Here is a 27,622-nt window from a genome sequence, read left to right on the forward strand (position 1 = left end):
GATGGAATGGTGGTAGAATATTTATTATTTAAACATGCAATAATTCCTTCAGAAAGTGAATCAAAACATATATAGAAATAATATAGCCGTAAAGGTAACTCGTATTTCTTGATCCGCTGCAAGGAGATTGTTTTACAAGATGATCGATGATATCTTTGTAGCTCCGTGTGTGCATTTGATGAACGTCCATTTGTAGGTTTTGCGTTTCCCCCTGCAAGACAAAATGTTCGCATTTGTTTCGAGTGCCTAATTGTCCGTATCATTCCAACAAAAATTTACGTTGTATTTGTGACACGACTGCAATACATTTAAACGATGTGCGATTACTGTTCTTGGATCGACCAGATCCTAGCAAGGATCACGGTTGAATCTACGTTAGAAAAAAAGAAGCCTCAGATACACGTGGATCCGGTCATAGTGGTTCATGGTGGTGCCGGAAAAATTCCACGGAAAATACGTCATCGAATGCTCATCGAGGTGACAGAAAATGTCTTTACAATCTAAAGAAAGATCTAGCATAACATACTGTAACCGAGACAATAACTGCGAGCATTCGTGTAGGTTAAAAATGCAGCTATCGAGGCATACAAAGATCTTATCAATGGTCGTTCTGCAGTGCACGCAGTCGAGAAAGCAATTTCACATATGGAAAGCAAACCGTACTTCAATTGCGCGAAAGGAGGATCAATGGATATCAACGACGAAATCGTGACGGATGCCGCCATTGTTACTCCAAAAAATGCTGGTTGTGTGGGTGCTGTCAGAGACATAGAACATCCTATTGCACTAGGTTTGTTCATTCTTGTTACAAAGGTGCGTCGAAACGTTCGATAAAATCAACGAACTTTGCAGCGAGAATGGTAATGAAGAAGACGGAGCATATACTGCTAGTTGAAAATGGCGCGCAAAAGTTCGCGCTGGATAACGGAGTGCCTATCCTTTCCCCGGGCAGTTTAAACGTCGAAGATTCGTTAATATCGCTCGAGTCGGGCGAAGAAGCGTTCCAACCGTGTACATATTGCGAAAGTGACTCGGAATCGGTTGAAGGCGAGTGTAAAGAATCTAAGAGAAAACAATGCGACCCGGATTGCGTCGTTACACGACCGGACGAAGAAGAACAACCTTATTACGATTTGTCGATCGGCTCGGACGAACTGTCGGACGAACCAATGACTTTGCAGGCATGTCTCACAGCGTCTATATTGTTAGTTTCGGTACCTAATTAATTAGGCAAAAAACACGAATGTAGATTGCAGCTGTCGGTGCTGTTGCGTACGATCGAAAAAGGCGGTTAGCAAGCGGCACTTCAACGGCGGGAGAACCTGGCAAGCCGATTGGCTTAATAACCGCAACAGGCACGATAATTGGCTGCGGAGTTTTCGCGAACGAACATGGCTGCGTTTCCGTTTCGGGAAACGATACTTGCATCTACTGTTACGCACCGGCACGGAGAATAGTTGAAAGATTGCATCGAGATTCAACGATAAATTATTCTTTGAACACGGAACTGGAGAACCTGCACGCGGAGTCAGGGGAATCCCATTTAGGAGCCATTGCAGTAAACGCGAAAGGCAATCCTTGCGTGGCATTCAAGACTATGCATTTCCCCTGGGCCTTTTGCCGGTACGGGTACGTATATTACGGCGTTTCGCAGGATGACAAGTTCTTCGAAAAAGTGACCGTTCTCGAACGGCCTTTAGACTGCATGTGCAACACCTCCAGCGAAGATGACGATTAGTTTTACAAAGTATTGTACGTATTGTGCATCGATATTCACGAACATTTTACTTCCAAAAAGAATATGCTACATATGATCGTTTGCTTTTCAAAATGACATGCTTGTCTATAGAAGAGTCTTGAATCTTATAATATTAAAGCTCATACGCTCTGTAGGGTCAGTTACACAATAAATTCTCCTATTTTTCAACAACTGTGTATTATTCATAGCGGTATATGCATTGAATTAGTTCAGAGAGAAGAGTCCTCCTTTGTCGTCGTATTTGAATATTTAACATTTGGCGGGAAACTACTTTATCGGCAGTAGAAACTGCGCTATCGACGTTCATTTTAACTTTACACATTGGAGTCACTCAGAGCTTTCAAATTGAAATGCTCGAATATTCAAGTTCAAATTCAAATTGTTTTACTATATCGCGAAATAATTGTAAAAATGAGATTGTTTCATTTCTGTTGGGCAATTGTACTTGGCAGCCTTGAACTCTATGCTTGAAAGAATTTTTATATAGCAGCATGGCATTGCATAAATTGAAAACTTGGAAAGCCGATTACCAATCACCGTTATAGGTCACAGATTTTTACGTACCGAAAATATGATATTGCTATTGTTGTCGTATGTCCCGTACATGGAGAATGTTGGCACTTGACCTTTGAACGTGGTACCGAAGAGATCGTTCATTTCCAAGAGCATCATGTACATGTCCTCGCGCCGTACCTCCGTTAAGTTTTCATGGACTACCACCTGAGATTAATGCGAAAATCGTTACACCTGTCGCGTAACTTTCCGCGCAATGAAATATTTATAGTTAGAACTACCGCATTCAACGGGAACCACGCAAGTGTGCACACGTCCGCTTCATCCGAATCCTTCAAACACAGGGTGCGATAGCTAGTATTGTTCGGATGATCGTCCTGTGGTTCTGATTTTAAGTTACCTATGACGATAATGTAGCACTTCAAACACTTTATCGGCTTTAAGATGTTCAACACTTCTGCGATTTATTAAAAACCGCGTTTACCGATTTTTTTCTGGATGTTCTTGATGTTGATGAAAGCCACATCCCCATTGTCAGACTCTAAACACCGGAAGGCGCTTGCGTCGTCTCCAACATTGCCTGCTATAAATTCAATGCGGTATTTAATCAGTGTTACAGACACTGTTCCTATGTAATTACTATAACGCGTGTTTTGCTTACCTGTTGTATGTAAATTACTAGGAATTGTCTCTTGACTGTCATCCAAACCAGGAACGACGCTTTCTGCGAAAAAGTTCCCAACTGCTTCCAGACCAGAGCACTCCGGTCTACCTCCAGTGATGTTCTTTAAAATAGAGAGGAAGGTGTACCAGCCTGTAATGGAAGGCAATTTAATTTATTAGACTTAATTAAGACCGATAGAAGTGTCTGTTTGCGTAGCCTCCGCCAAGTAGCGTTAAGTGGTTATCCTTACCGACGTCTTTGTAACCCGTGAAACATGCCCTGGCTCCCCTGAGATCCTTGAAGCTCTTGAACCGTGAATCCTGCTTGACGACCGCTGCGATTCGGTCAAACTGGTTGGCCTTCTTGGGTACAGCCTGCACGAGCGTCTCAAGCCCCATCCTGAAACGGTACTCTGTATGATTTAAAATTTTTAAGAATTTTCGTCGGGAATTGATATACTGTTAATAATTTGTTAACAATTTTTCTACGAATGGTAGCGATCCCACGAATGAGATTCGAAGACTTTGAAGACTAGTAGCTGGAAAATCGAAGTCAGAAGACCGTCGCTCTACATGTTAAGGGGTCACCGTTTTCTCATAGAGAGTTGGACGTTCTTCGCTCACTTTCTGACTTCGTACAGCTCCTGTGGCAGAGCGACGAATATGTCCGCCTGGTTATTCTTAATCGCCCTCAAGCAAGCTGCCCTCGAGGACTCCTGCTTGCAAGAAATCGATGGCTCCACGCCGTAAACGAAAGAGGCTTCCCTAAGCCACCGGCATTTCCGGTCCTCTAAGTTCGAGGCAACGCACCATTGCACTCTCCTCGACGGCCTGCATTTCGCGCGGTTGTTCGCGCTCATGAAACCACTAACTGCAATTGAATGCGTCTATTTTAATCAGAGCGTGTTGTCGTTAATCAACGCTATTGTTAAAGTACAGCCAGTTCGTCTTTGATCGTACGTACGATTCGAACGAACACGCTCGACCGAGTTTGCCAGATATCTGAAACCGCTGTGCGCACTTTCGGTATACCCTGGCTGTACTTTCTTGCCACTCTACCAATTCGATACAGAATAGAAGCGTAGCAAAGTAAGCCTGAATTTCTACATGAGCTAATTACATTTTACTAAGAAGTCTTCTGGCGTTTCTAGGCTATCAATGCTCACCGGCGTCGTCTGATAGTTCTCCAGCAAATCCAGAATCCAGGTGGAGTGCTGCTGCGTGGACGAGGTCATCATCTTATCAACCTTCTCAGCTACCTCCCTGGAAGAAAGTGCGCGAAAGTGGTTAGAAACACGTTGATTGCCGAACAATCGTCCCCCAAAAATCCCGTAAAGTCAAAGCAATTGAATCATTGTAATCAAAATTGCAGAGTTAAAACTTATCACAGCACTGAAGTAATCCGGGGATTACTGTCTTGAACTCTTTTAAATCGTACAAATCCCAGTAAAATTAATTTTTTAAGAGACACGAAGAATTGTGTCACCCATATATGACCGACGCGGCAGTCAATCTGTTACCGCTATACGATGAAATTAAACGCTAGATAATATCAGCGCCAGTAAGTAAAGGGACGAAAATCAATTAAACGACTCAGCTTGGCTACAATAACCAACTTTAAATTTCACTGCTAACTGTACTAACGTTCTGGCAACGATGACGGGCCATGGTCTCGTAATCCATGGGCACGGTGTACTCTTCAGGGACCTCGTAGTACCATCGAGACAAAGATAGTTGTAATTATCCTTGTTGATGTGTTCCTCCTGTATCGTCATACAGTCATTGATTCGAAATTTATAAAAGAATTTCATTATACGTCGTCTAGTAAACTAATCCTTCTAGCTTGGCAGAGAAACTCGTTTGGTCCATTTATAAGACAGTTATTCTGGTTTAAAGTGTGTATGGTCAATTATGTGACTGACTGTATAGTCAAATTGTCACTATTATTGATAACACGAAGAAATGTCAGAAGAAATATAACTACGTTTAGCAGAACCAATATTGTCATACTGTATATATGTATAGTCAAGATAAGGACGAGCTATAACATCGTTTCCTCCGCGTGGCTTTCAGTACCAAAAATAAACGGTGATAGATAGAAATTTCCTGTGACACTTCTTCCTGTTACTGATAATTACTAGACTGCGGATTTTATGCATTTGTAACAAAAACAAGTTGGTGCAATTTAAAACAGTAAAAGCATTAAAATAATTTGAGGGCGTGTATTGTTTTCAATTAAGATTGTTAAAGAAGAAAAATAAAAGTTTCTTGCAATTGATGCCAACAATTTTTATTTTCGATAAAGATCCGCAGTCTAGCAATAAGTTTAAGATTTTCGCATGCTCAACTTGCTCAAAGATTGTTCTGTGTGTATACAGTTATCTACCTTGAAATGTTCGATAACGTCGTCTAATCGGACCCATGCGATGTCGCCCGCGTTATCAGTCAGACACAATAAAGCACCTTCGCGACCGTGATACTTATCATCCGAGTAACAGCCGAGAGGATTGTCGCACGCGCCGCAGAGGTTCCGGTACTTCGATTCTGCGATGCAAAAGGATTGTTAGCGAAAAACGAGACGCGTCGCGCGAGAAACACCTACTCAGCTTGTTGTCGAACGTGGCGTCCGGGGACCAAGGGCCGGCGATACAAGCAGCTTCGAAGAAGTTCGAGAGTCCGAACATCCTGTCCTCCAGTAAAGTCTTCTCAGGATTGCATTCTTTGGTAACTATCCACTTGTCGAAGTACTGTAACGACGTACGAATATTCCATACAGTAAAACACATAAAAGTTCTCTAAAATATTCATTTATGTGCCCGGTAAATAAAGTGTTAATAGATTTACACTATACAGGGTGGAGCATTTCAAACAGATCGTCCGAATATCTCGCTTGTTATTGATGACAGAAAGAAATGCATCGGATAAAACTTGTTTGGTTTTGAGGGGCCTGTAATTTGACGACTTCTATTCTTTCCAAGATGGAGGCGTAGCGGAGATATAAAGGGTTGTTCTTTAACACTAAGATTTCGGAGCACTAAAAGTGACTATTTTACATTGCTTTATCAAAATAACAAGTCTGTCCAAATTTTTTTTATAATATATGGATGCATCAGGATAGTGTTCAATGAAATTATATGTTTCTTCATTTATATTCTGGTAGGGCGTTTCAAGAGAAATGACCTGTATTACGATAGTCATTCGAGGTCATTCAAGGGCACTTGTAGATTGATATATTATTCCAAGTAATATTAACCGTTGAGAATGCCTTGGTCCACTCGTCGGTGGTGTCGAGTCCAGGGTGGCAGAAACGTTTGCCCTTAAGGTTCCATATGCTCTTCACATCTTTGTTGACTAGAACGACCATCGTGAAGCGTTCTTTTTCTACCGGGAAATATGGATTTTCCATATGAATGAACATGCACGCATAGCAGAGGGGAACGATCATTCTATGCTGTGCATTTTATAATTACCCGCTCGGAATAGTCTTAGCTCATTGGTGACTAGAATGTTGTATTCCCTGTACCCAGATGCCGCGACAAGATCTTCCGGTTCCAGGACCGTGAAATCGGCTGTGCCCGTGGTCAGTCGCCGCAGACAATTGAATCTGTGCAATTTCAATTCTCCTAATTCGAGCCTTAATAACTGGACTATGGGATAGACTGGTCCTTATTTTTCGACTTTCGATTTTTGTCGTACCCCCCTCCCCCCTCTAAATTGTAACACTTGGTGAGAAAAGGTTGAGACCAAAAAAATCTCAAAACACTTTCGACCCCCTATAGCTAAGGACCACCTTACTGCGGAACTTTGCGAGCTTGTAGCGTAAAAAAATTACAAAACGAACAATTTTACGAATTACGAACCCTCCGTGGGCAATCGAGATCGTTTATGTCCGGAGCGAAATTTCACTCTTGAATTTCTTTCGTTTATATTAATTTTCCGATTACTGGAAGCACTCCTAAAGTAGAATTCCGTTTGCTTTCAGCTTCTTCGAGTTCCTTGCGAAAAGTTATTCGGAGTTAAAACGAAGTTCCGCAGCCTCCTATCGGTCGACAGAGATGGACTCTACTCACCTATCGTTTCCAATAACACACTCCACCGAGTTCTGGGGGGTGTCCAGCTGCGGGCAAAACCGGCGTATATTTTTCGCCGTGTGCACGGTTTCCACGACGCATAGTTTCACTGAAAGTTTCGTTTCGCTGCTTTACATCGCGATTCTATGAAACGCCGAAAAGCTCGAGGGGAAATCGCTCATCTAATGGCTCTAATCGTGTCCGGTGTCGGCTGCGCCGCATCAGCAGCAAGTTCATTGCTCGAAGAAAATGTACTACACGTCCGTGTGTTGAGTTAGGCCTGGGTCTATTCATAGCTACACCCGGCTTAGGCCGGCAGCTTCGTACAAAGTTCATCGCATTGACCAAAGTCGGAAGAATCGAATCGAAGAATAGTCGGATACGTAACGTATATAGCGGAAAATTTCTTAGGCAACCACGGCAATGTTTTCACAGAATTGTTAACAATCTGATACATATTCAGCACCGGTCCGGTCACGACTAGGTTAGACTCGAAAGCATGGAAACGTTGCTAATCGGTTTCACCGAGAAAGATTACTGAAAGCGTCTACTCACACTTTTCTGAGTCGATACACTGACAAAACAGCAGAAGCAGGAAGAGAGAACCGCATAATCGGTCGTTCATTTTCGTCCAGCCGCGCAGCATCCTTTATTCGACGACGAATACCGAGCCCTTATCAAACCCTAGATCTCAACAGAACGCCGAGCACAAGACCTTTCCTATCATTTCAAACGCTCTGACATTTATCGTTACGGAGAAAGAGTCAACAGTAAGTTCGTACTCCCACATTCACAGTTATCGCTCCATCGCTACCGATGAGATAAATGTTTTCCCAGCAAGTCTACGGCCGCTGTTACACGCACGCTCCCTCTTGCACGTTTCTAACAGATTTCCCCGGTCCCCAGAATCGATCAGCACTCAGCACAGAAGATACAACTGGTTTCGCCACGAAGCACAAGTGGGCTGGAAACTCGTTTTATTTTCTGATCAAAATTATTTTAGCGTTATTTCAAGGCTTACATATAGTTGGTTAGAATTTGTGAGTTTTGTCTTCAGGGTGATGTTCCCGCACACCTAATAATCTGAAATGAAGCTTCGAAGAGTTATCGATCTGTACCAAAAACTTTTCTCGGAACATGAAACTTCGAAAATACAATTTCGGCCACGGAAAGCGGGTTTTCAGTCCACTGTGCGAAGACGGGCGAACATATAGGACCCAGAACACTGGCCTGGCCGGTCACTTGCTTTCGCCTATCCTTGAAGATCACGCGTGCGAAGGGGGAATTAAAAGGAGGAGCAAAAACGATGAGCAGAACTATACCGGCCGGCCGGTCAGACTCGGCATGGATTTAATTTCAGTCTACCGCAACGCGGAATATCCCGTCGGCGAACAGTCTGTTAATATTCTCAGCAATGTCAAAGTTCCCCACAGAACGATGTAAATATTCAACGGCGGCGTATGTGTATTTTGCAAATACACTCTCGTCGGCGTGACTATTAATAAACATTTCTTGCTCCGGTGTCGACAAACAGAGAAATCCTAATCGCCGCCGAAGCGAATATTCGCGTTGATCTTCGGAATCTTGTAAAGTGCGCGGCGTGTTCGCAGAAGTTATTCGCGTTGGCATCAACAAACACGCGGACACTTTGCAGAAATTCTCAGCAACGTACAGTGTATGCGTAAGTACAACAGAACCGTTATGCTCTCGCGAAGGAACTGGTCGTATGAAAATCACACGGTATAACGTTAATTCAACGCGTTGTCCGAACATCCACTTTTCTTGCGACATACTCGAGCAAACTGATATTTACTAGCATTTTGCGAGGTCTGCAAGAGTAGTCGCTGCGTGAAATTTGAACTTCTCTGCTCCTGTTCCGTTGATTAAATTCATTGCCCGATTAATTTGACGATCAAATTGACACACGGTCACACTGTTTCAGCGCAGATGTCGTCGACTAATTAGCGTGCCGTGTGGATTACGTTACTGAGAATGCCGGCCTAGTGTCTGTTGCCGTTGCAAATATATTCGTGTTGGTTTGGCGAAGCCCTGGACGGTCGGAACAACTCGCTTCTTTAATTGTTCTTCGACGACGACGACGACGACGAGGCATTATTACCTTCGCAGCAAAATGTTCACGCGCGACCGGCTCGGTTCGGCTCGACTCGCTTCTGCGATCAAAATAGCGAACAAGGGGACAGATGTAGCCGGCGAGGTCGGAGACGGATAACTGGAGTAATGATGAGAAATGTGCCGGCGGATCACACTCCCTCGACTCGATTACGGCTTCCTAGATCACCGGATCCAACTTCCAACCGGTGGCGTTCTCGGGGTTCCCCTCGACGTTCTCTCGATGTTCTCGCTCCCGCACAAGTTCACGGAGACTGAGGACTTGCACAAGTTCATCTGACGCGACCAGTGGCTGCTGATGCAGCCGAAAGACCACTAGGTAACAGGAATTATCTTGGTGGGAGGTGACTGCGTAATAAACGCGTGTGTGGAAGGCCGAGTCTCCAACGGGAACGAATCCTTTCTGGAGAAACCTTTTTAATTGGACCTCCGCTCAGGGAGGTCACTTTCAGGGAGTACACTGACCCTAGCATGCGATCGTCTTTTCGACTTGTTCGTCATCAATACTTTTTCGTCATCAATACTTGTTTAACTAAAATTTTTCAAATTTACAGCTGTTTCTATCGATTACAATGAACAGGAGAAATTCGAGAAAGCCAAGCAGAAATTTCATTGCATCTTTTCTCGTAAATGTTCTTGAGCACGCTATGAGAAGCTCATAATGAAAACGTTTAACAACGTAATAATGTCCCCATAACGAAGCTTTTTTGTTCCTTCGTGTATAACGGGTATGCATGATATAAATAGAACCCAGATTTAGGTCCTTGAATGTCACCATTATGGGGTCGTTTGCATTGTAAATTTGTAGAATAGCAATCCATCGGAGACGAGTTTTGTGAAATAAGTAGAATGCATAAAAAGAGTGTGGATACGGCCGACACGAGTTGGCCTCTAAGGACAGCACGGTACTCTTCATTTTTTCCGCGTAGTTTCCTAATGACTCTACGGTACTCGGTTTCTCATGAAACCGCTCGAATGTGAAATCACGATACCTACTATAATTACGATTATCTTTGTTTGTCTCCCACACGAGATCTTACGAAGATTTCAAATAATCTCGAAAATTTTATTTTTTAGAACCATGAGTGGAAAACTACCACTGAAACTACCAGGGAACTTTTATTTTACAATTGCTGAAATCGCAAAAATATTTTTACTAAAAATTATCTTATAATTCTAAACATCTTCGTACTTGAAATAACAATTGCAGTTGCTTCTAATGCTCGTTACTTCTAGCGTTAAATCGGTTTTTTCCGTCGCCCTTGGTTTCCGTGAACTTGAGTTTTGAAAAAGAGAAAAGAAAAGACGCTCGTCTTGTTGTTTCAATTAAATTTTATAAAAGAAGCGATAGAAAAAAGAGGTGTATCATCTATTTCAGACCAGTTTCCGCGAAACCGTTAATCTAATCTAATTTATTTACGGGAAACCCGTTCAACATGTAAATCATATCAACATGAGAACAAAACCATTTGCAAACCAGTTATACGAGGTAGATATAATACAGTGCTATAGGATGAAGTGCTCAAAAAATACAGCGGAAACGAAAAATGAAGAGAAAATTTAAGCGGCAGCGAAAATATTTCACATATTTCATGCTGTCCTCATAATGTCGGTTATATATGTGAGTAGTAAAGTTGTTTTCCTGCAACGTCCTCGCACTTTTTTGCGATGACGTTTCCGTCGAGTGTGTCTTCTCGCAGATGGAATATCGAGTCATCCGTTAATCGCTATCGAACAGCTATGCTGCCATTGCAACTTTCCCTAACCGACAATTGCAGAAATATATTAATCTTCACGCGTGCCTCGTTTCGAAATGGCTGGAGCAACAAAGTACCATTTTATCTAGAACGTGTTTAGTATTTTAATGTTACTCGTGGTGTGCAGACTGAAAGGGTGCTCGAATTTCTTTCTTTCCAATATTTATTTTTTCCCATTAATGCTTTAAACTGAAATAGGAACTTCAATGCGTATTCCAGAATTTTTTTAGATTGCTTCGAAACCTAGAACGGTAAAACAATGAGTCATGAATATAAACGATCAGAGTGTATAGAATGACTGTGCGATATGAATGCGACATACAGAAACTGCTCGGTGACGATTCGAGGCAATAAATCAAGGTGGCTCCAAGGTGTTATAAATTAAAGTTTTGGGGCTGGTCGGTCAAGCTCGTCGCGAGAAGGTTTGAATAGCCCCTTTTCAATGAGCGACCGTTGCGCCGGTACGCTCGTTAACGGTATTGTTATCATCGCTACTCGGTAACCGAGTACTGCTGTGACGATCAAATTACTTAAAATATTATTGTGCGAGTGTAACTCCAGCGCAAAACCCGGCATATTGTAGCACGTAATCTACAAGACGAAACTACAATGTTTCACAGAGCATAAACGCTTTGTCCATTGATACCAGCCGCATATCATGAAACCCAAGATCCTTTGTGTAGGAGATAATTTTAATCGACATTGATAGGGGTATCTGTATTGTGCAGCCCGTATTCGTGGTTGAAATTGAATAATTTTCATCGGCGACGCGTTTGTCGCGTCGCGTCGCTCAGATTCCGATGTTCCGCCAATAGTATTTTTACGCTGAAAACATTTACGTTGATAATATATATATTTAAGTAATAGATGTATGCACGTGTAAGTCAAATAGTCTCGTCTAAAACGATCTTGACATTCAATTGCTTGCAGGGATGCGAGAGGAATGACCGAGAATCCGGTTCCGATGCAAGGATGAAAGTATCTTGAAAATATTATCAACAGTGCCAGTGCAGCTGTATGCGGGCAACGCAACGGACAGACAAGACTCGCTCCCAAAAACTGGTCCCAACAACACCCAACAATGCGTACGTTCGTGCCAAGCTGTTTCAATTCATTCTGACGTAACAAAGCAAAACTTTTCGCATCGACATTTGACAATGGATCCGCGGAAAACACGCGTTACTTCAATAGTCAAAAAAGCAAGTGTCATAATTTTACGACAATGACAGCTCGTAACCTACACTCGAATCGTAAACGGAACCTCACGTATGCTTGGAAACATATACTTATGTACGCATACTTATGTACGATACATATCTACGTTTTTTTTTTTTTGAGATGCGCATTTATATCTTATCTTGATACATTTCAGTCTTCACAAAACTTGAATGTGATTAGTGTTCGGATTTGTTTATATAAGAAACGAATCTTTCTACTTGTCAGGCTGATTGTACATGTATGATACATATCTGTATACTCTCATTTCAGGAGGCACTAGTATTTCAAATGTACAAATGTATGACCGAATGAAACTCTCTCGCTAAAATATTTTTGTACTACAGAGTAATTTGGAAAAATAAAAAATGAAGCTGAATTATAAACAGTTGCCTGTGAAGGCACACTATTTCTTCTTCATGGCAGGTAAATATAACTATCATTCTAAGGCTATATAATGTTTCGTTATACTAGTAACTTGTTTTTTCATTTGCAGCAATGGGTCCAATATTGCCATTCCTCCCAGTCTACGGAAAACAACTTGGAATATCACCAGTAGTCATGGGCAGCATCACAGCTATTTTACCAATATTATTCTTAATTGCCAAACCAGCTTTTGGATTTCTAGTGGATTACTTTGACTCTTGGAAGAAAACGATCTTTATGACGATACTAGGAGCCACAAGCATCTGTTACATTTGCATGTACTTCCTGCCAGCCCTCCCGAGATCAGTTTTGCCAGATCATATGTTTGAAAATGTATCTTGTGCTTCGTTGAAGCAATGCTCGCCAGAGGTAATTTTTTTTTAAAATTAGATTTCATTTTTAAACGTATATTTATAATTTCATATTTATTCAAGAACATCACACAACCAGGTCTCTGCATGGGAGCAACATACACAATGTGCCATTGGATTTGTTCCAACAATACTTTTTCTGTGCCAGTTCAGTTTGAGGCAATGGAAGGAGAAATAAGCTTTACTGAGAATAACACGTGCCTAGTAGACACGAATAGTACATCACATTGTTCTATAAGTGATCATTGCAATGTTAACTGTGATAACTTCGATGACAAACATTGTCTTTATACTTCCATAACTTTCTGGGGATTTATCCTTTTGATGTCCCTCGGAAATATTGGCTTTAATGTGTGCAATAGCATAAGCGATGCAATTTGTTTTGATGTACTAGGTATTTATCATACAATAATATTTAGTATAGAATTTTACATTCATCGTTTACTGTAATGTACAGAATCGAGACTGTTTGGAGGTCGCTATAATACTTCGTTTAAATGATACTGCTAATTTTATGGTGTTATGTTACATGTAAAGAAACGTTCCATGACCTAGATTACTGTGACCTTGAAACAACCTTGTAACGAACAATGTGTTCTGTTTTTCGTAATTTACTGTATGGTAGTATAATATAAAGCAATCTAATTTTTAGGAGAAGGAGGTCAAATGAGCTATGGTAGGCAACGCGTATGGGGAACCATAGGTTTTGGAATTTCCGCATTACTGGCCGGTTACGCGGTAGATTATTGGTCGGAAGGAAAAATGATAAAAGTTTATACACCCGCGTTTCTATTAATCTTTGTCTTTTCGTTTGTTGATATTCTCTGCTGCAGGAAGGTAAAGGTTAGTATCGAAGGGAATATTTAATTTCACTCTGCAATTTTTTTTATCAAACGTAATTGACTGAATTGATGCCTCTTACAGCTACCGATTATGGCAGGCTCAGAAAATATATTAAAAGATGTTTTTCAACTTCTAAGGATGAAACCTATAATTATTTTTCTCTGCTTTGCGACAATCGCTGGTATTCTCGACAGCTTTATAATTTATTTTTTATTTTGGTAATTATTTACATTTCCGAAATTTCTGATTTAATGCATCATTCGATAATGCGAAATATACCCGGCAGGGTGACAATTATTTTGAAATCAAATATAGCTCTTTTTATTATTCGATTCAAGTTGTAAATATGTTTTCAACAGGTATTTGGAGGACTTAGCTCTAGCAACTGGACACATGAGTGAAATTAAATTTATCGAAGGTTTAATTGTCGCGGCAGAAACTTTGGGCGGTGAAGTAATCTTCTTTTCCCTTTCTGGTGTGGTTTCATATACTTTATACGGGGTGGATCATTCTGTATATTATTCATACTCGTGAAATCTTTGAGAGTAATACATAAGAATTGTTTGGACAGGTAAAATTCTAAAGAAATTGGGATTTGGATATACTTTTACCCTCTGTTTTGTATGTTATTCTTTACGACTGGGTTTAATATCACTGGCATCCACTCCATGGTGGGTAATTCCAATAGAATTATGTATGCAAGGCCCCACTTATGCTCTCTGTTACACGTCGATAGTTGCCTATGCCAGTAAAATTGCACCACCTGGCACATCAGCTACTGTTCAAGGTATTGTAGCTGGCATGGATGATGGTTTCGGTAAGCAATTTTTCTGCTGAATAATTTTTGCATTGTGCAGTACAAAACTATAGAATTGGTTCATTTCAGGATTCGCTATCGGCAGTCTAGCAGGTGGCATTTTATACAAACTGTTAGGAGGTGTTACAACGTTAAGATTACTTTCATCGCTTGCCGCCGTGACTGCATTAATGTACCTCATTTTACATCTGATATATTTAAAACATACAATGCCAGGTACAATTAAAACAATTCTTTCACTGCATGAAATACCGTTTCTATACAGAGCATGTTCAGCAAAACCAATTCAAAATTCGAAACTCAAGCACATTTAAAAGTCACAATATTGAGGGTCGTTGAACTCGTCTTACATAAAAAATATGTTTCGTTGAACACCATGTATACCTTTACTTATTAGTTTTTTTTTTATTTATAGATACAAAAAGTACTGTAGAATGGAAATCGCCACAGGAAGCCAAAGACAGCTGCATTGTCGCAGAAACTTAACCGTACATAAGATGCGAACGAGAACTTATACATATTTCCAAAGGAAATAAAAGTTTTTACGACCTGTGCAGTAATTATCGTGTCATAATTTACTCGCGGATAGTTACTGCACAAACGACAAAATATTACTTATACTTTGATACAAATATATATATACAAAATTTATATATACACTTAATTGTACCAGTGGATATCATATAAGTTGATAATTAAAATAAATAAGACGAAAGCCAAAAGCGCATATATTTATTACGAAGGTAACAACAAGAGAGTATTATATTTCATACTATTGTTATATATTTATAACAATCGAAAATTAGAATTTGGGTATTGTGACGCCGACACTATAAATTTGGAAGTCTGATGGCTTTGTTGCATAATTTTTATAAAAGAAAACTTCCTTGTTCGTCACGTGATCGTCACGCGGTTGTCACGTGATTGGCTCGACGAAAATGACAGATGCGTGGCGTTTGGACACTTTACCGACTGACGTTTTGATCTTAATTTTCAATTACTGTCATGCATTCGATTTGGTACGACTCAGTGAAGTATGCAAACGATTCTACGATATTGTACAAAGCGAAACACTCTGGATCAAGAAAAGCAAACAACCGGTTGCAACGAATCAAACTTCAGAAAAGTTTCGCGAAAGGTCTGTTAGGTTATGGTTTATCTTCTTTTTTCTCCTTTAAGAACTATACTTAAATTTTCATAAAATTCTTATTTCTCTTTCATGATTCATCTTCGTTTCTTTGCATTTGTGTACCTTGCATATCGTGGTGTGCATTAATTTACATGACACTGCCTATAATTATTAATAAATGATCAGAAACCTAGGAAGTTCTAAGAGGTTCTCAATCATTCCCTGCACACGTGTAATCAATAATATAAAAATTTGTTAACACCAACGGTAAACCAACGAGTTACGATTGGTATTATTAAAAGAAGATTTTCAAGCTTCCTTTTGGTAGAGCATAATTATTAAAAAGCCTAATAATAGGTTTCCGATAGATAAAGTGTTGAGCAAACCATATTCTTATGCTGTCATGTAATATAAGGCTCTTAAGGCTTTCGGATATAAGCTATGTCCTGGAGGAATTATTTTCCCAACTTCAAGCTTCGTCAGGGAGTCAAAGGCACACCAATACTTGTGTGTGTAGTTGATGAAGCTATAGCTGCAATACTAACGAAACATAGGGAAAATAATTCTCTTAGGTAGCATTTACTTTGTTATTATAAGTATTATTGATGAATTGTAGGTGTAATCCATTGTTATGTTTGCGTACAAAATGGCACGTTTCAAACAACTGGCAATATGGTAGGTTCGAGAAAAAAGTCCTCCAAGAGCAAAAAACGAAGCTTATGCCATGGATTCAGTTGACCGGTAATGTTCTATGGTGGAGTGGCGGAAATCAGTTCTACGGTTTCAGACGCATGCATCATCGTTTTCCAGAAAATAGTCGTATTTTAGTTAGCAATAATATTAGGAGCGATATATGCAAATTCATTGTTAGGAAGGAATGTATCATCACTGGTCACAGGTACAGATATTGGAAATATCATTAGTACAAAGGAAACCTTATCATTCTAGTCTTTTATAACTTGGAAAATTTTTCAGGGATGGAAGTATACAATTCTGGAGAAAGTCAAGGTCTGATGAATTTGTAGACTTTTATTGTAGTATTCCTAGAGCTCATAGTTGTGATGTGAATGCAGTGGATGAGACCTGTGATGTAATTGTATCTGGCTCTGGAGATGGGATAGTGAAGGTAATTTGAGTGTGCGAAAAGAATTTTCGGGTTTTTTGAGAATCCATCCCGACCCGACATTTTCGAGTGTTCGTACACCTCTAAAAATAATACAAGCCTAGCTAGCGAACTCCAGTTATCAGTGTTGTAATATGATGTCGAACTATAAATTGTTATCTAGATTTGGAGATCTATAGGAGAGAGAATTCAGAACGTACCTCTGGCAACATTGAATATTGGAGATAGAGTTTGGTCGCTATCTGCAGATCCAACAGGTAAAAAGGTTGCTGTGGGTTCAGCTGGAAATAGCGTGAAAACTTCTCTGCATATTTTTGATCTCGAGTGGTGAATATATTATAAAGTATGAATATATTTTCAGATTCAATAGTGTAATAAAAAGATTTTAGTTACAGCGAATCTGATATGTTAAAACATAATTGGAGGAGGGGAGCAGGGGTATTAGACATGGTTTGGGAGAGTCCACAAATTTTGCTCACTTGTGGATACGACACTTACATTCGAAAATGGGATTTGAGGTAATGTCAGCCAATTTTACAGCTCGACAACATTATTAAACTTGAGTTTATTGTTTTCTTTAGAACTGGAACATGCGTATACTCATGGGCAGACCCAACTGACGCAATTGTGTATTGTATATCGTCAGATTATTACAATACAATGATTACTGGAACTCAATTTAACTGCAAATCTGTTCTATGGGATCAAAGACAGAAAAACTATTTACAAGTTTGTATCCGTGTGTACTTCGAATAGCATTTACTGATGCCTTGATCACTGGATAACGATACTTGTATTTTCTTTACAGCTTTACTTCATGAATCTTAGTAGAATGTCAAGCCCTGTTTATTGTTTGGCCTTTGACAGTACTCATTTGTACGGAGCCACGGATCAGCAGTTAGTTGAACTTAAATTCTCAGGTTATTCATACAAAGAAACTAATTACAAAAATATCCTTAGATATCAATAAATAAAGACAAATTAGGTGAGCACAAACGAAATTAGACGATTGATTACGCATTCAAAATCGCATCAAAAATTGTACAAAAGAAAACCAGGATTGGTAAAACTGAGAGTTTTTATAATGTAAAGCGTCGGAGGGTTTAGTTCTTAAGCTAGAAAGCGAGTCACAATGAAACAATTTATAAATACTTTATTGTGTTTAACAAATATTCATTTCCCCACGACTCGTTTCAAAGACGGCTAAAAAATATATATAAAAAAAAAAGGTTCGACTGGATCGAAAGGTGAACATTATTTATTTACTATGTAAATTTGTAACGAATCGAACTGCTAAAGCACGACGTTAAACTTTCTTGTATAAGATATCAAAGTATAAAACTATTTCCTCTAATAGAATTTGTAATATTAAAAAATAAATATATATTTATCGAACGTAATTCATTATTGTTGTTCCTTTATCCGCTAATGTCTCGTAATAAAATTTCAGTATCGTATTCGTTCTAATTCACGATCTTTCACTAGACGTATGTATGTAAAGTATATGGATATACTCAGACACTTTATGTTGCCAGTCCAAACCCAAAGTTAAGTATTTCGTTAAGTAACATTTTGCGATAGAATAATTCAGATTTCATCTGTTGTCCGTTATACTTATCAGAGCATCTTCCGAATCATGTAGTTTAGAATACCGCCGTTTTTGAAATACGTTAAATCGACCTCGGTATCAAATCGTACGATTACTTCAAACTTCTTCCCATCGTTCGTAGTTACCGTAATCTTCTGGCCAGGCTGGCAATTTTCAGGGATAGGGATATCGTATACCTCGAGCCCGGTCAACCCTAAAGACTCTGCAGTTTGTCCAGGTAGGTATTGCAGCGGAATAATACCCATACCTACTAAATTAGACCTGGAAAGTTACAGGTATGATAGTAAAACCTTTTCAATCACCTTCTCGAAAATTCTATGCTCCAAAGATTATTGAAGTTTTATTACTACAAATTCTGGCAAAAATCACGAAGGATATTCTCAAATTTTCTGAAAATTTGCCTCATATTTTTTCATTTATTCAGATTCCTTCAAAATTAATACTAAATTCAACGTAACCTTCATTAACACTCGCACGGTCGTCGGCGGGTCTTTTTAGACCGTAAAATGTTTTATCACTGACCGTGCGAGTATTAATTCTTAACGGGAAAAAAAGTTTATAGTCACTCTTAGAAAACTAGCTAAATACTAGATGAAAAATTACACAAGTAGGAAAATGTGGCAGCATTTAATTTTGACAGCGTCACCCGAACTGTTAAAATGAAAATCTTGCGAACCAAAGATTTTATATTGTCGAGTGCTCTAATTGTTTAATTCTATACGTAATACTGACAAATGTTTGGAGAGTGCTTACCTATGTATTCTCTCGTAAGATTCAGCTATAACTGCTTTAATCCCAAGAAGAAATGGTCCTTTCGCAGCCCAATCCCTAGAAGATCCAGATCCGTACTCTTTCCCGACAAGAATGATTAAAGGCGTTTGATCTTTCGCGTATCTTTCAGCGGCGTCGAAAACGTCCATCTGCAAGTCGGTTAAATATTATATAAATAAATATATAATTCCGATAGAATTCTATCCGCCTGTAATTTATAACACACCTCTTCCTTGGTAGGAATGTAAATTGTACGTGGTCCAGGTTTGCCGATAAATTTATTCACCAGACGGATGTTGGCGAACGTGCCTCGAGCCATTACAGCGTCGTTACCTCTACGCGATCCGTAAGAGTTAAATTCCTTTGGCGTCAACCTAAAAATCAAAAAATAAAATATAATGACTGCCTGTGACAATGTTCAGTAATTACAAATGAAACGTACCCGCGGTTGGCGAGGTATCGCGCTGCCGGAGAGTTACGAGCAATGCTACCAGCTGGGCTGATGTGATCCGTTGTAACAGAATCGCTGAGATTCAGGAGAACACTTGCCCCCTTTAAAGGTTTTATTGCTGGTAATTCCTGAAGAAAATGAATTTTTTAATTTAACCCACAAATAAAACGGAAGTAAGATGTTTAAGTGATCACATTTAGCCGAGACACTTTGTACGCACACTCCTAATAATATTTGGACACTCTTAAAAGGACAATAACTTCTTTTATATTGGACCATACGACTTCCATTTTTTTGGATCAATTAGTTTACTGCATGACGTGAAAAAGAAATTTTGAAAAAATTGCGATTGGTCGAGGTTGCAGAGAAAATACTAAAAGTTGTTTTTTACAACTTATTCTCGCGGGCCTATATTGAAAATTTAAAAAATACGTTTTTCGTCAACAGGCATCGAAAGACGTAACAATCCTGTTAGAGGCCAAAAATCGTACAATTTTCGGTATGATGGGTCCAATATTAAAAAAGTTATCAGAGTGACTGTATACTTTTTCAAAATTCTTGTAAATCACCTTTTGCAAGTTATCGAAATATGGCGGGTTCTTGATATACGTGGATTGCGGATCCCAAGGATACAATTTGCCTTCTGGCGCTACCAAACTGGCCCAGTTGGAGCTGCCCTTCTCTATCTTGCTATAAACTTCTTTAAACATTGCTGGGATCACGTGTTTCTGTTCGACTGCTTGAATATCCGCTCTAGTAGGCCAAATGTCTTGAAGATATACCGGACTGCCATCCGACCGGCGACCTGAAAGTTTTCCATGTCATTCCAAGCCTAATAATGATGACTCACGATTTTGCCGAACGCGATCGTTTACCTAATGGCTCCTTTTCAAAATCTATGTCCACCGTGCCAGCGATGGCATAAGCGATTACTAAGAGCGGCGACGCTAAGTAATTTGCCCTTGTGTTAGGATGAATTCTACCCTCGAAATTACGGTTGCCGGACAGCACACCGCAGCACACGAGCTCGTTCTGATACCATGAACAAAAAAAAAAGGCATTTCAGGTTGAAAGTGACGAACCCAAAAGAATTAGTGTCAAGACAGGATATATTTTCCACGTTCTTACTTTCTCGATGGCTTCGACAATTGAATCGGGGAGAGGGCCACTGTTACCGATACAAGTCATACACCCATAGCCGACAATATCGAATCCCAGCACCGTCAGGTAAGGGATCACCCCGCTCTCTTCCAGGTAATAAGTGACTACCCCTGAGCCAGGGGACAAAGATGTTTTTATATACGGCGGGACACGCAGGCCAGCTTCGACAGCCTTTTTTGCCAAAAGACCTAAAATTTGAAAAACAGTTTCCACCAAACCAAATTGATTTTTGGTCACACCGTTCGCTAGGTTCCCAATGGAAACCCCCGTTTCAAATCGGTACCTCTACCACAAGGGTGAACACAGTTTTAATAAATTATGCTCTATTTCTTCTGTTCTGCTCGATGAAAAATTATGAAAACATGTATGAATTTTTCCGGAATTTTTTACTTCAAAACCGATTTTTAAGAAATTCCAGAAACTTAATTAAAATAAAGCTGAACTTTTTAGAAACGATTGTTTCTACGGTGTTTTACCTGCTCCAAGCATAACGCTGGGGTTGCTAGTATTAGTGCAGCTAGTAATTGCGGCAATAACCACGGAGCCGTGTCTCAATTTGTAGTCCTTGCCCTCGAACTCGAACATACCTACGGATTCCACCTTTTCGGGGCTTAAGCCGTATCCCTTGAATCCTACCTGGAAACGGAAATATATTCCCTTAGTTGACGACTTTACGACGAAATAAATATAGAACGTGTTCTTATTTAAAAACCTCGTGATATACAAAGAAGAATAAACAATATGTTACATGTACTTCCGAAGCTAGAAAGATTCTTTCGCACGTGATTCATCTAAATTCTTTTACGATAAAAGGTGTGTTGACCTGAAAGTGTCAACGACCATTTTACATCTACAACTCATTGTCCAATAAGTGATTCCGCTGAGCAAGCACTATTGTGCATGAAACAAGCAGTTTCAAACTGATTTCAACATACAGTGCACGAGCCACAAAACCATTGGAGGTCTTCGCGACGCATTAACGCTTTAACTCTGTAGGTTTTTATAGTAACGATAAAACTGAGAAATTATTCATTATTACACGACTTATGCATTTGTAGCATATTTAGTTCTTCAAAATAGAATAAAATATGCAATTTTATATTATTTTGAATACATTGAAGTTCTTTGATACAGAAAATAAATTGTGTAATTGTTTTTTTAGAGAAACGCATCAACATCTGCAGGCTACTTGTATTCACATGTCGTGAAACCATGAGATGAAGAATCGGTATACCGCTGGACTTCCAGAAATTGTGTGAAATTTTCTGTAGTCAGCCAGGAGCTCGCTGGGAAGCCATTACTGGCATTATAATTACTTCAGGAAAGCTAAACCGATCAAAGTCGGTACCTGAAATTTCTAAGGTCGGTCCCCTTAGACCGTTGGCATTATTTTGAACAATTAAGACCGTCGACGTCGTCGGCCGTGCTTTTCTTCGCACCGAGGGTTGCCTACGCCATTCCTACAAACATCAAGCACTGTTATTTCCCCATTCTTTCGATTTCAAGGAAACGGCTGCAATTAGAGGACACCACGCCTCGAGAATTTACCTACCGGCAATAATTAGCGATTCTCCAAAAATATGTAAACGTTTCGTAGATGAAGTTTATAATTTACAGTTTGCAAAAGACGATCTCACAAAATTTATAAACGGAAAAATGCTAAAAAATGATATGGTAATGCGATAGCAATACCGATCGTTGCAATACGAAATAGGAGGAACAGCTCTGTCCGTAAAACCAGTTTGCAACAAAATCTGTGGAGGTTTGCAAAACGAACGGTTGTCGTATCAGCAATTTCAAGCGAGGTCAGACGACGTTAGTGGCTTGATCGAAGTCAGTCGCTCGCTTTCTTCGCGAAATTCAGGATCAATCGATCGTCGGTACGTATGTAAAACTATATCATTTCCGTGATCCATGATCAATAACTTCCTTCCCGCCGACGTGACGTCCCGCAAAATATTTCCTCTTTCATTCCAATCGTTTCAATTGAACAAACGGATTCTTAATTTAATTGAACTGAATTTATATTGCGAACATTAACTACAAAGATTTGAAAATTTTCTGTACGAATATTTTATGGACTCTGTGTAAATTGTAAAATAAAGAAAATAATTGATGCATTGTTCGCTACATTTTTACAAACGAAATGAATAAATTTTATTTTTATATACTGGTTTTTCTGAAGGTATTTGCTGTATTTATGTTTGCACAGTTTACTGTGTAACTTTTGCTATCCTTTTATTTCATAAATTCAATCTATTCGTCTACGGAAATTTTAAACGTGATTCCTACATTTTAATATTTCGCAAAAACAATGGTGAACTCTCAGTAATAAAAAACAAATTGGTAGTCTAACTTCATGCCACAGAAACAGAAAATCTTCGTTCGTATGGACGAGTTTTCAGCAAATGTACTTGCTGTGATAGCATAGTAACGCGATTCCAATGTTGAACATCTTTCAATAGAAATCGATCGGTCCCTTGTTTTAAAAATCGTCCCGCTCATTGTTGCTGCACCACGTTCACGCAACCTCTGTTTTCAATTTGATTCAACGCGTCGCTGTTCAATCCTCATATTTTCGCGAATCGCTGTCTGTTATACATTATTTTAATAGATTTTATAGACACGTGGTTCGTGCAGAATTTTAATCATCAATTCTATAAATTTTGTATGCTTTTTTCTTTACTATATTCTTCTTTTCTAAATTTATTGAATAATTCGTCATAGATGCATCTTCACAATCTCAATAATCAAATTAAAAATATCAGAACGCGTCGTTCTGACGCGTCCCGTAAACATAACGTGAACACTATCATTTCAACCTCTTTACAAAGAAATAAGTAAAGAAACCTCGTTTCACTAACAAGCGGTCCCTTTCTGCCTGAAATATAGGAAGTTCTTGGAACGTTCACCAGGTTGGCGAAGACGGGCTCCAATAGTGAGCCGAGGGGTGGGGGTTGCCAGGACATGTATAAATATGGCCTGACGAGCGCGGAAGATCATCAGTGTGCAATTAACAGTGCTGCCGGTGATAATGGTGTTCACGGTGCGAGTTCGACGTAGCAAAGTTCGTTTCGAGTACAGTATCGATCTTTTCTTCTGTTAGTAGTTCGCAATATTTTCTACAAACACATCAGCTTTACAACACAGTTCGGCGAAGAGACATCTCTACGAAGAAGACAAACAAACACATCGATGGAATACTGATGAAGGCTGCTGTCGGATGAAATCTCGCTCGGTGTGGTCGGAATAGTAGCCTCACCGGGTAGGATTCATCCAATATCTGCCTCTGATCATCGGCATCGATACTCAGTCTACTCCTGCGGCCTTCAACAATCGTAATCTTATAATCGCGGGCGAAGTATTCATCTAGTGAAACGCTAGAACGAAGTCGTGACTAGATCGAAATACTCGTCCCTGGCAATAAGACAGATCATCGTGCACCGTGGACGCTTCTCCGACGATCTCTTTAAACGTCCTGTTTATTTTTCTTTGGTGATCTAACTGTATGGTGAATCGAAAGACCATAAAGCTAGATCAGCAAGGCAAAATGAACGCGACATATCCTCATGAACAACGCGCCTGCTTCGTCGAGAAGGTAATCTTTTCTTTCATCATTCTTGCAACGATGGGACGTCACACTTTGAATGCATGCACGCCAACAACCGCTTCAAGATGGGAGAATCCAGAGGAACTTTTGCTGGGATATGTCATTATCGAAGATTCATATCACAGCAGTAGTTACCTGGGATTCTTTTGTCATCGACCCTGACTAACTTGGAAACACCTCGAGACACGCTCAGGACGCTGCACACCGCTATTGGCATGGCTGCAAAGTACAGCATGGGATAAACGTGATCCAGTTTGACGGTAATAACTGATCGTCACTGGGTTATGTTTGTCCCATACGAGTACTAACTTATCTTCAGCTACCCTTGCACCCTCGTATACACTGAACGATTATGTGCTATTGTTAACAATGTAGTATCGAAGGTTTTTACATTAAATATTGCAACGGCTATTATTTCTTACCTTGTTAGTCAAGCAATTCCTGAAGTCTGTCTTCATATCTGTAACGGAGACACGATCGTGAGGCCTCTTTGGACCGCTGACACTGGAAACCACGGTTGCTAGATCCAGGGTGACTACTTCGGAGAAGATCGGGTCTTGGCTTTCATCGTCGAAATTTCTCAACATTCGTACAGTGGACAGGTATTTTTCAATTCTCTTAATGTGCTCTTCGGATCTTCCTATGAAAAGGAAATAGGAAGTTTATAACGATTGTATAATTACACAGACGTGCTTCCTAAACGGATTCACTGGATATTTACCTGTTTGTCTCAGATACGCTAAACTTTGCTGATCAACGGGAAAGAATCCAACTGTAGCACCATATTCAGGGCACATATTTGATATCGTTGCTCGATCTGCAATACTTAATTGAGACACACCAGGACCGAAAAATTCTACAAACTTTCCAACCACTCCAATTTGACGGAGATTCTACAAGTAGAAAGAAATATTATTGTACTGATTTCGGAAAAAGTTACGTTTGTTTAATGCTACTGTCAAAATTCGGATAGTTCATATGTAGAAATCTAATAGTTTGTATGTTCTGTTTTTACCTTTGTAATTGTAAGTACAAGATCGGTTGACGTAGCATATTGATTCAGAACTCCGTCTAACCTGTATCCTACGACTTTCGGTACTAACATAGATATTGCTTGTCCTAACATAACAGCTTCAGCTTCGATACCACCTACACCCCAACCAAGCACACCGAGACCATTAATCATAGTTGTGTGGGAGTCTGTCCCAACTACACTGTCAGGATACAGCAAATTGTCTGTGTTGAATACAACTCTGGCTAAATATTCTAAATTGACTTGATGTACTATTCCACTTCCTGGTGGTACGATCAACATATTTTTGAATGCTTTGGCTCCCCATTTTAAAAACATAAATCGTTCCTTGTTCCTTTCGAATTCAAGCTCCTCGTTTTTTTTCAAAGCATCATTACTAAAAAAAAAAGGAGAACGATATCATTATCAAACCCTGTTATCTTCGTTGTTTACTGTAAAGCACTATCAGTATTTTAAATGTGGGCACTATCATTTCACCCGTAATTTCAGAGACAAGCGTTTGGAACTTAAACCCTATTACATAATAGATTTACATTATGACGAAATAGAAAAACTTTCATATCTTCTCGGATGATTCGATAAGTGTTTCTTTTAACAAAAGTATTATAACGAGTATATAATACCTTCTAATGTAATCAACTTGTATCGAATGATCAATGACAAGATCTGATGGGCAGATTGGGTTTATTTTATCTGGATCAGCGCCTAATCTTTTAACAGCATCTCGCATAGCTGCAAAATCCACCACTGCAGGTACCCCTGTAAAGTCCTGATTACATGTGTTATAGAATTGAATAAATTTAAATAATCTAGCCTATATAATTCATTCAAATTCTATGTATACCTGCAGTATCACCCTGGCTGGTTTGAATGATATTTCTGCTCCATCTTCTAAAGTCTGGTTTGCTTCCCAGTCTAAGATTTTTTCAACATCCTCTGCTTTCACTTGAAAATTGTCACAATTCCTTATTGCACTTTCCAGGAGTACTCTAATGGAGAAAGGTAACCTATCTACACAGATGATCGATTTGTATAAATTGATTAAAATTCTTGGGACATTGAATAATGCATCTGATGATAACTATGTACATACCATATTTCTTTCCAAAGCTGCTGATGTCATAGTAGTTATAATCTTTGGATTCAATTGTAACAGACTTGAGCAAGTGGTTATACGGGTTCTCTCCTAAAAATATAAAAAGTATTAAAAGCCTAATTAGAAACAATACATTCTATATTTTATAGTTAACAACGATCGAGAGAATTAAGATGTACGATGAAATATATGGTAAATAAATAAAAGTGATTCGTTTTTATAAATAGGTACGACAGATGTAAGAAAAACGAAAAGATTTCTGTCAGATTAATAATTTAATTGAAATTGAAGTTACTTAATCGTATAGACGAAATTAATCTACAGAAGAATGAAACACGTATCCTCATAATAATTCTGTATTTCTATATTTAAACTTTAGACATTTGAAATACAAATAAAATTGAAACACGTAAAAAATAAAATCATATAATGCACTTGTCAAATGTAACAGGTGTCATAATTGTATTGTGATTGATGTCACATTGCGTTTTTATATAAAAATGAATGTTTCTACTAGCGTATAACGGACAAATAACAAATAAAATGTTCTTGCGTGTTGTCATGAAAAAAACATTGTAAAAATGTATAATTTAGAAGAATCTTTTATCCGGTGTCTCTTGAATCGAGGACACTGAGAGCATAACATCATGCAAATATTGCAATATAAATGACAAAACTGCAAGCTACATTCCTCTGCGAGAAGAAATTTAATTGAAAAAATATTTTACAATCACGGTAGATTATTTTCACTTGTATTTACTATTTTTTCTTAAAATAATTCGGAAGAAACAAACGCAGATCTTCAGACTTACCAGCCATGATTGTTACTGTACGAGTCACGTCGTCCAGTTTGCTTGCGAGGTGGATATTGTATATATAGGGTGGTACAAACAAGAGTTTGCAAATTTCCTTCGATGTACGGAATTCTAAATAGGTTCCTTATGTTTTTAACTAAAACAATAAAAAACAAAATATAGAGAACGAATTCGTTTTATGTACGATTGTATACAAGGTGTCCCAAACATGTTGTACCTCTTCGAAAAAGGTGATTCCTAAGGTCATTGGAAATAATTGT

General features: G+C 39.1%; 5 protein-coding genes across 9 annotated transcripts; 3 read left to right on the forward strand and 2 right to left on the reverse strand.

Annotated features, from left to right (window-relative positions):
• Positions 1 to 2: 2 nt before the first annotated feature.
• On the reverse strand, positions 3 to 7,871 carry Tsf3 (Transferrin 3). 2 transcript variants are annotated; one of them, XM_076794859.1, is made up of 15 exons: positions 7,561 to 7,871; positions 7,006 to 7,114; positions 6,406 to 6,539; positions 6,189 to 6,316; positions 5,538 to 5,682; positions 5,322 to 5,479; positions 4,580 to 4,698; positions 4,056 to 4,198; positions 3,560 to 3,806; positions 3,187 to 3,335; positions 2,934 to 3,086; positions 2,757 to 2,855; positions 2,554 to 2,672; positions 2,324 to 2,479; positions 3 to 211 (listed from the first exon to the last, which is right to left on the reverse strand). In XM_076794859.1, the coding sequence occupies exons 1-15, from the start codon at positions 7,649 to 7,651 to the stop codon at positions 29 to 31; spliced, it is 2,133 nt and encodes a 710-aa protein (XP_076650974.1). In that variant the 5' UTR covers positions 7,652 to 7,871; the 3' UTR covers positions 3 to 28. The 2 variants fall into 2 exon arrangements, with proteins under 2 accessions (XP_076650974.1, XP_076650976.1); XM_076794861.1 differs by lacking the exon at positions 7,006 to 7,114.
• On the forward strand, positions 218 to 1,738 carry LOC143358142 (isoaspartyl peptidase/L-asparaginase). Its single transcript, XM_076795059.1, has 4 exons — positions 218 to 477; positions 562 to 790; positions 853 to 1,181; positions 1,250 to 1,738. Exons 1-4 carry the CDS (start codon positions 316 to 318, stop codon positions 1,736 to 1,738), a joined length of 1,209 nt encoding a protein of 402 aa, XP_076651174.1. The 5' UTR covers positions 218 to 315.
• A 1,254-nt stretch (positions 7,872 to 9,125) lies between the features above and the next one.
• Positions 9,126 to 15,247, forward strand: LOC143358030 (major facilitator superfamily domain-containing protein 6). Of its 4 annotated transcripts, none has more exons than XM_076794862.1 (11): positions 9,126 to 9,454; positions 11,823 to 12,182; positions 12,381 to 12,533; positions 12,604 to 12,902; positions 12,968 to 13,298; positions 13,557 to 13,747; positions 13,829 to 13,965; positions 14,107 to 14,222; positions 14,319 to 14,564; positions 14,634 to 14,780; positions 14,980 to 15,247. In XM_076794862.1, exons 3-11 carry the CDS (start codon positions 12,476 to 12,478, stop codon positions 15,048 to 15,050), a joined length of 1,596 nt encoding a protein of 531 aa, XP_076650977.1. In that variant the 5' UTR covers positions 9,126 to 9,454; positions 11,823 to 12,182; positions 12,381 to 12,475; the 3' UTR covers positions 15,051 to 15,247. The 4 variants fall into 4 exon arrangements, with proteins under 4 accessions (XP_076650977.1, XP_076650978.1, XP_076650979.1 ...); XM_076794863.1 differs by having other exon boundaries at positions 11,823 to 12,158; XM_076794864.1 differs by having other exon boundaries at positions 11,823 to 11,977.
• A 117-nt stretch (positions 15,248 to 15,364) lies between these two features.
• On the forward strand, positions 15,365 to 17,874 carry LOC143358031 (F-box/WD repeat-containing protein 4). The gene is made up of 7 exons (XM_076794867.1): positions 15,365 to 15,702; positions 16,310 to 16,591; positions 16,669 to 16,819; positions 16,980 to 17,143; positions 17,206 to 17,334; positions 17,398 to 17,545; positions 17,625 to 17,874. The coding sequence occupies exons 1-7, from the start codon at positions 15,503 to 15,505 to the stop codon at positions 17,784 to 17,786; spliced, it is 1,236 nt and encodes a 411-aa protein (XP_076650982.1). The 5' UTR covers positions 15,365 to 15,502; the 3' UTR covers positions 17,787 to 17,874.
• Positions 17,875 to 17,975: 101 nt separating this feature from the next.
• LOC143358028 (cytoplasmic aconitate hydratase) lies at positions 17,976 to 27,421 on the reverse strand. Its single transcript, XM_076794858.1, has 15 exons — positions 27,360 to 27,421; positions 26,545 to 26,637; positions 26,296 to 26,462; positions 26,075 to 26,220; positions 25,434 to 25,827; positions 25,140 to 25,311; positions 24,841 to 25,058; positions 21,285 to 21,444; positions 20,776 to 20,996; positions 20,523 to 20,679; positions 20,217 to 20,452; positions 19,639 to 19,775; positions 19,423 to 19,570; positions 19,179 to 19,345; positions 17,976 to 18,686 (listed from the first exon to the last, which is right to left on the reverse strand). The coding sequence occupies exons 1-15, from the start codon at positions 27,364 to 27,366 to the stop codon at positions 18,434 to 18,436; spliced, it is 2,676 nt and encodes an 891-aa protein (XP_076650973.1). The 5' UTR covers positions 27,367 to 27,421; the 3' UTR covers positions 17,976 to 18,433.
• Positions 27,422 to 27,622: the final 201 nt, after the last annotated feature.

The sequence above is a fragment of the Halictus rubicundus genome, chromosome 10 (assembly GCF_050948215.1).
Source record: "Halictus rubicundus isolate RS-2024b chromosome 10, iyHalRubi1_principal, whole genome shotgun sequence".
NCBI lineage: Eukaryota > Metazoa > Arthropoda > Insecta > Hymenoptera > Halictidae > Halictus > Halictus rubicundus.

Excerpts from the sequence above, each read along its gene's own strand:
- LOC143358142 (XM_076795059.1), top strand. The coding sequence starts at position 316 with ATGTGCGATTACTGTTCTTGGATCGACCAGATCCTAGCAAGGATCACG. Across the intron at positions 478-561 it reads GTCATCGAATGCTCATCGAG|GTTAAAAATGCAGCTATCGA; the intron begins GTGACAGAAAAT and ends GCATTCGTGTAG. Across the intron at positions 791-852 it reads AGAACATCCTATTGCACTAG|CGAGAATGGTAATGAAGAAG; the intron begins GTTTGTTCATTC and ends CGAACTTTGCAG.
- Tsf3 (XM_076794859.1), bottom strand. The coding sequence starts at position 7,651 with ATGCTGCGCGGCTGGACGAAAATGAACGACCGATTATGCGGTTCTCTC. Across the intron at positions 6,540-7,005 it reads TGTGTTATTGGAAACGATAG|ATTCAATTGTCTGCGGCGAC; the intron begins GTGAGTAGAGTC and ends GAAATTGCACAG. Across the intron at positions 2,480-2,553 it reads CGTGGTTCCCGTTGAATGCG|GTGGTAGTCCATGAAAACTT; the intron begins GTAGTTCTAACT and ends CATTAATCTCAG.
- LOC143358030 (XM_076794862.1), top strand. The coding sequence starts at position 12,476 with ATGAAGCTGAATTATAAACAGTTGCCTGTGAAGGCACACTATTTCTTC. Across the intron at positions 13,748-13,828 it reads TCTGCTGCAGGAAGGTAAAG|CTACCGATTATGGCAGGCTC; the intron begins GTTAGTATCGAA and ends TGCCTCTTACAG. Across the intron at positions 13,966-14,106 it reads ATAATTTATTTTTTATTTTG|GTATTTGGAGGACTTAGCTC; the intron begins GTAATTATTTAC and ends TGTTTTCAACAG.
- LOC143358031 (XM_076794867.1), top strand. The coding sequence starts at position 15,503 with ATGACAGATGCGTGGCGTTTGGACACTTTACCGACTGACGTTTTGATC. Across the intron at positions 17,335-17,397 it reads ATTCGAAAATGGGATTTGAG|AACTGGAACATGCGTATACT; the intron begins GTAATGTCAGCC and ends TGTTTTCTTTAG. Across the intron at positions 17,546-17,624 it reads GACAGAAAAACTATTTACAA|CTTTACTTCATGAATCTTAG; the intron begins GTTTGTATCCGT and ends TTTTCTTTACAG.
- LOC143358028 (XM_076794858.1), bottom strand. Across the intron at positions 26,221-26,295 it reads CAGCCAGGGTGATACTGCAG|GACTTTACAGGGGTACCTGC; the intron begins GTATACATAGAA and ends ACATGTAATCAG. Across the intron at positions 25,828-26,074 it reads CAAGTTGATTACATTAGAAG|TAATGATGCTTTGAAAAAAA; the intron begins GTATTATATACT and ends TTTTTTTTTTAG.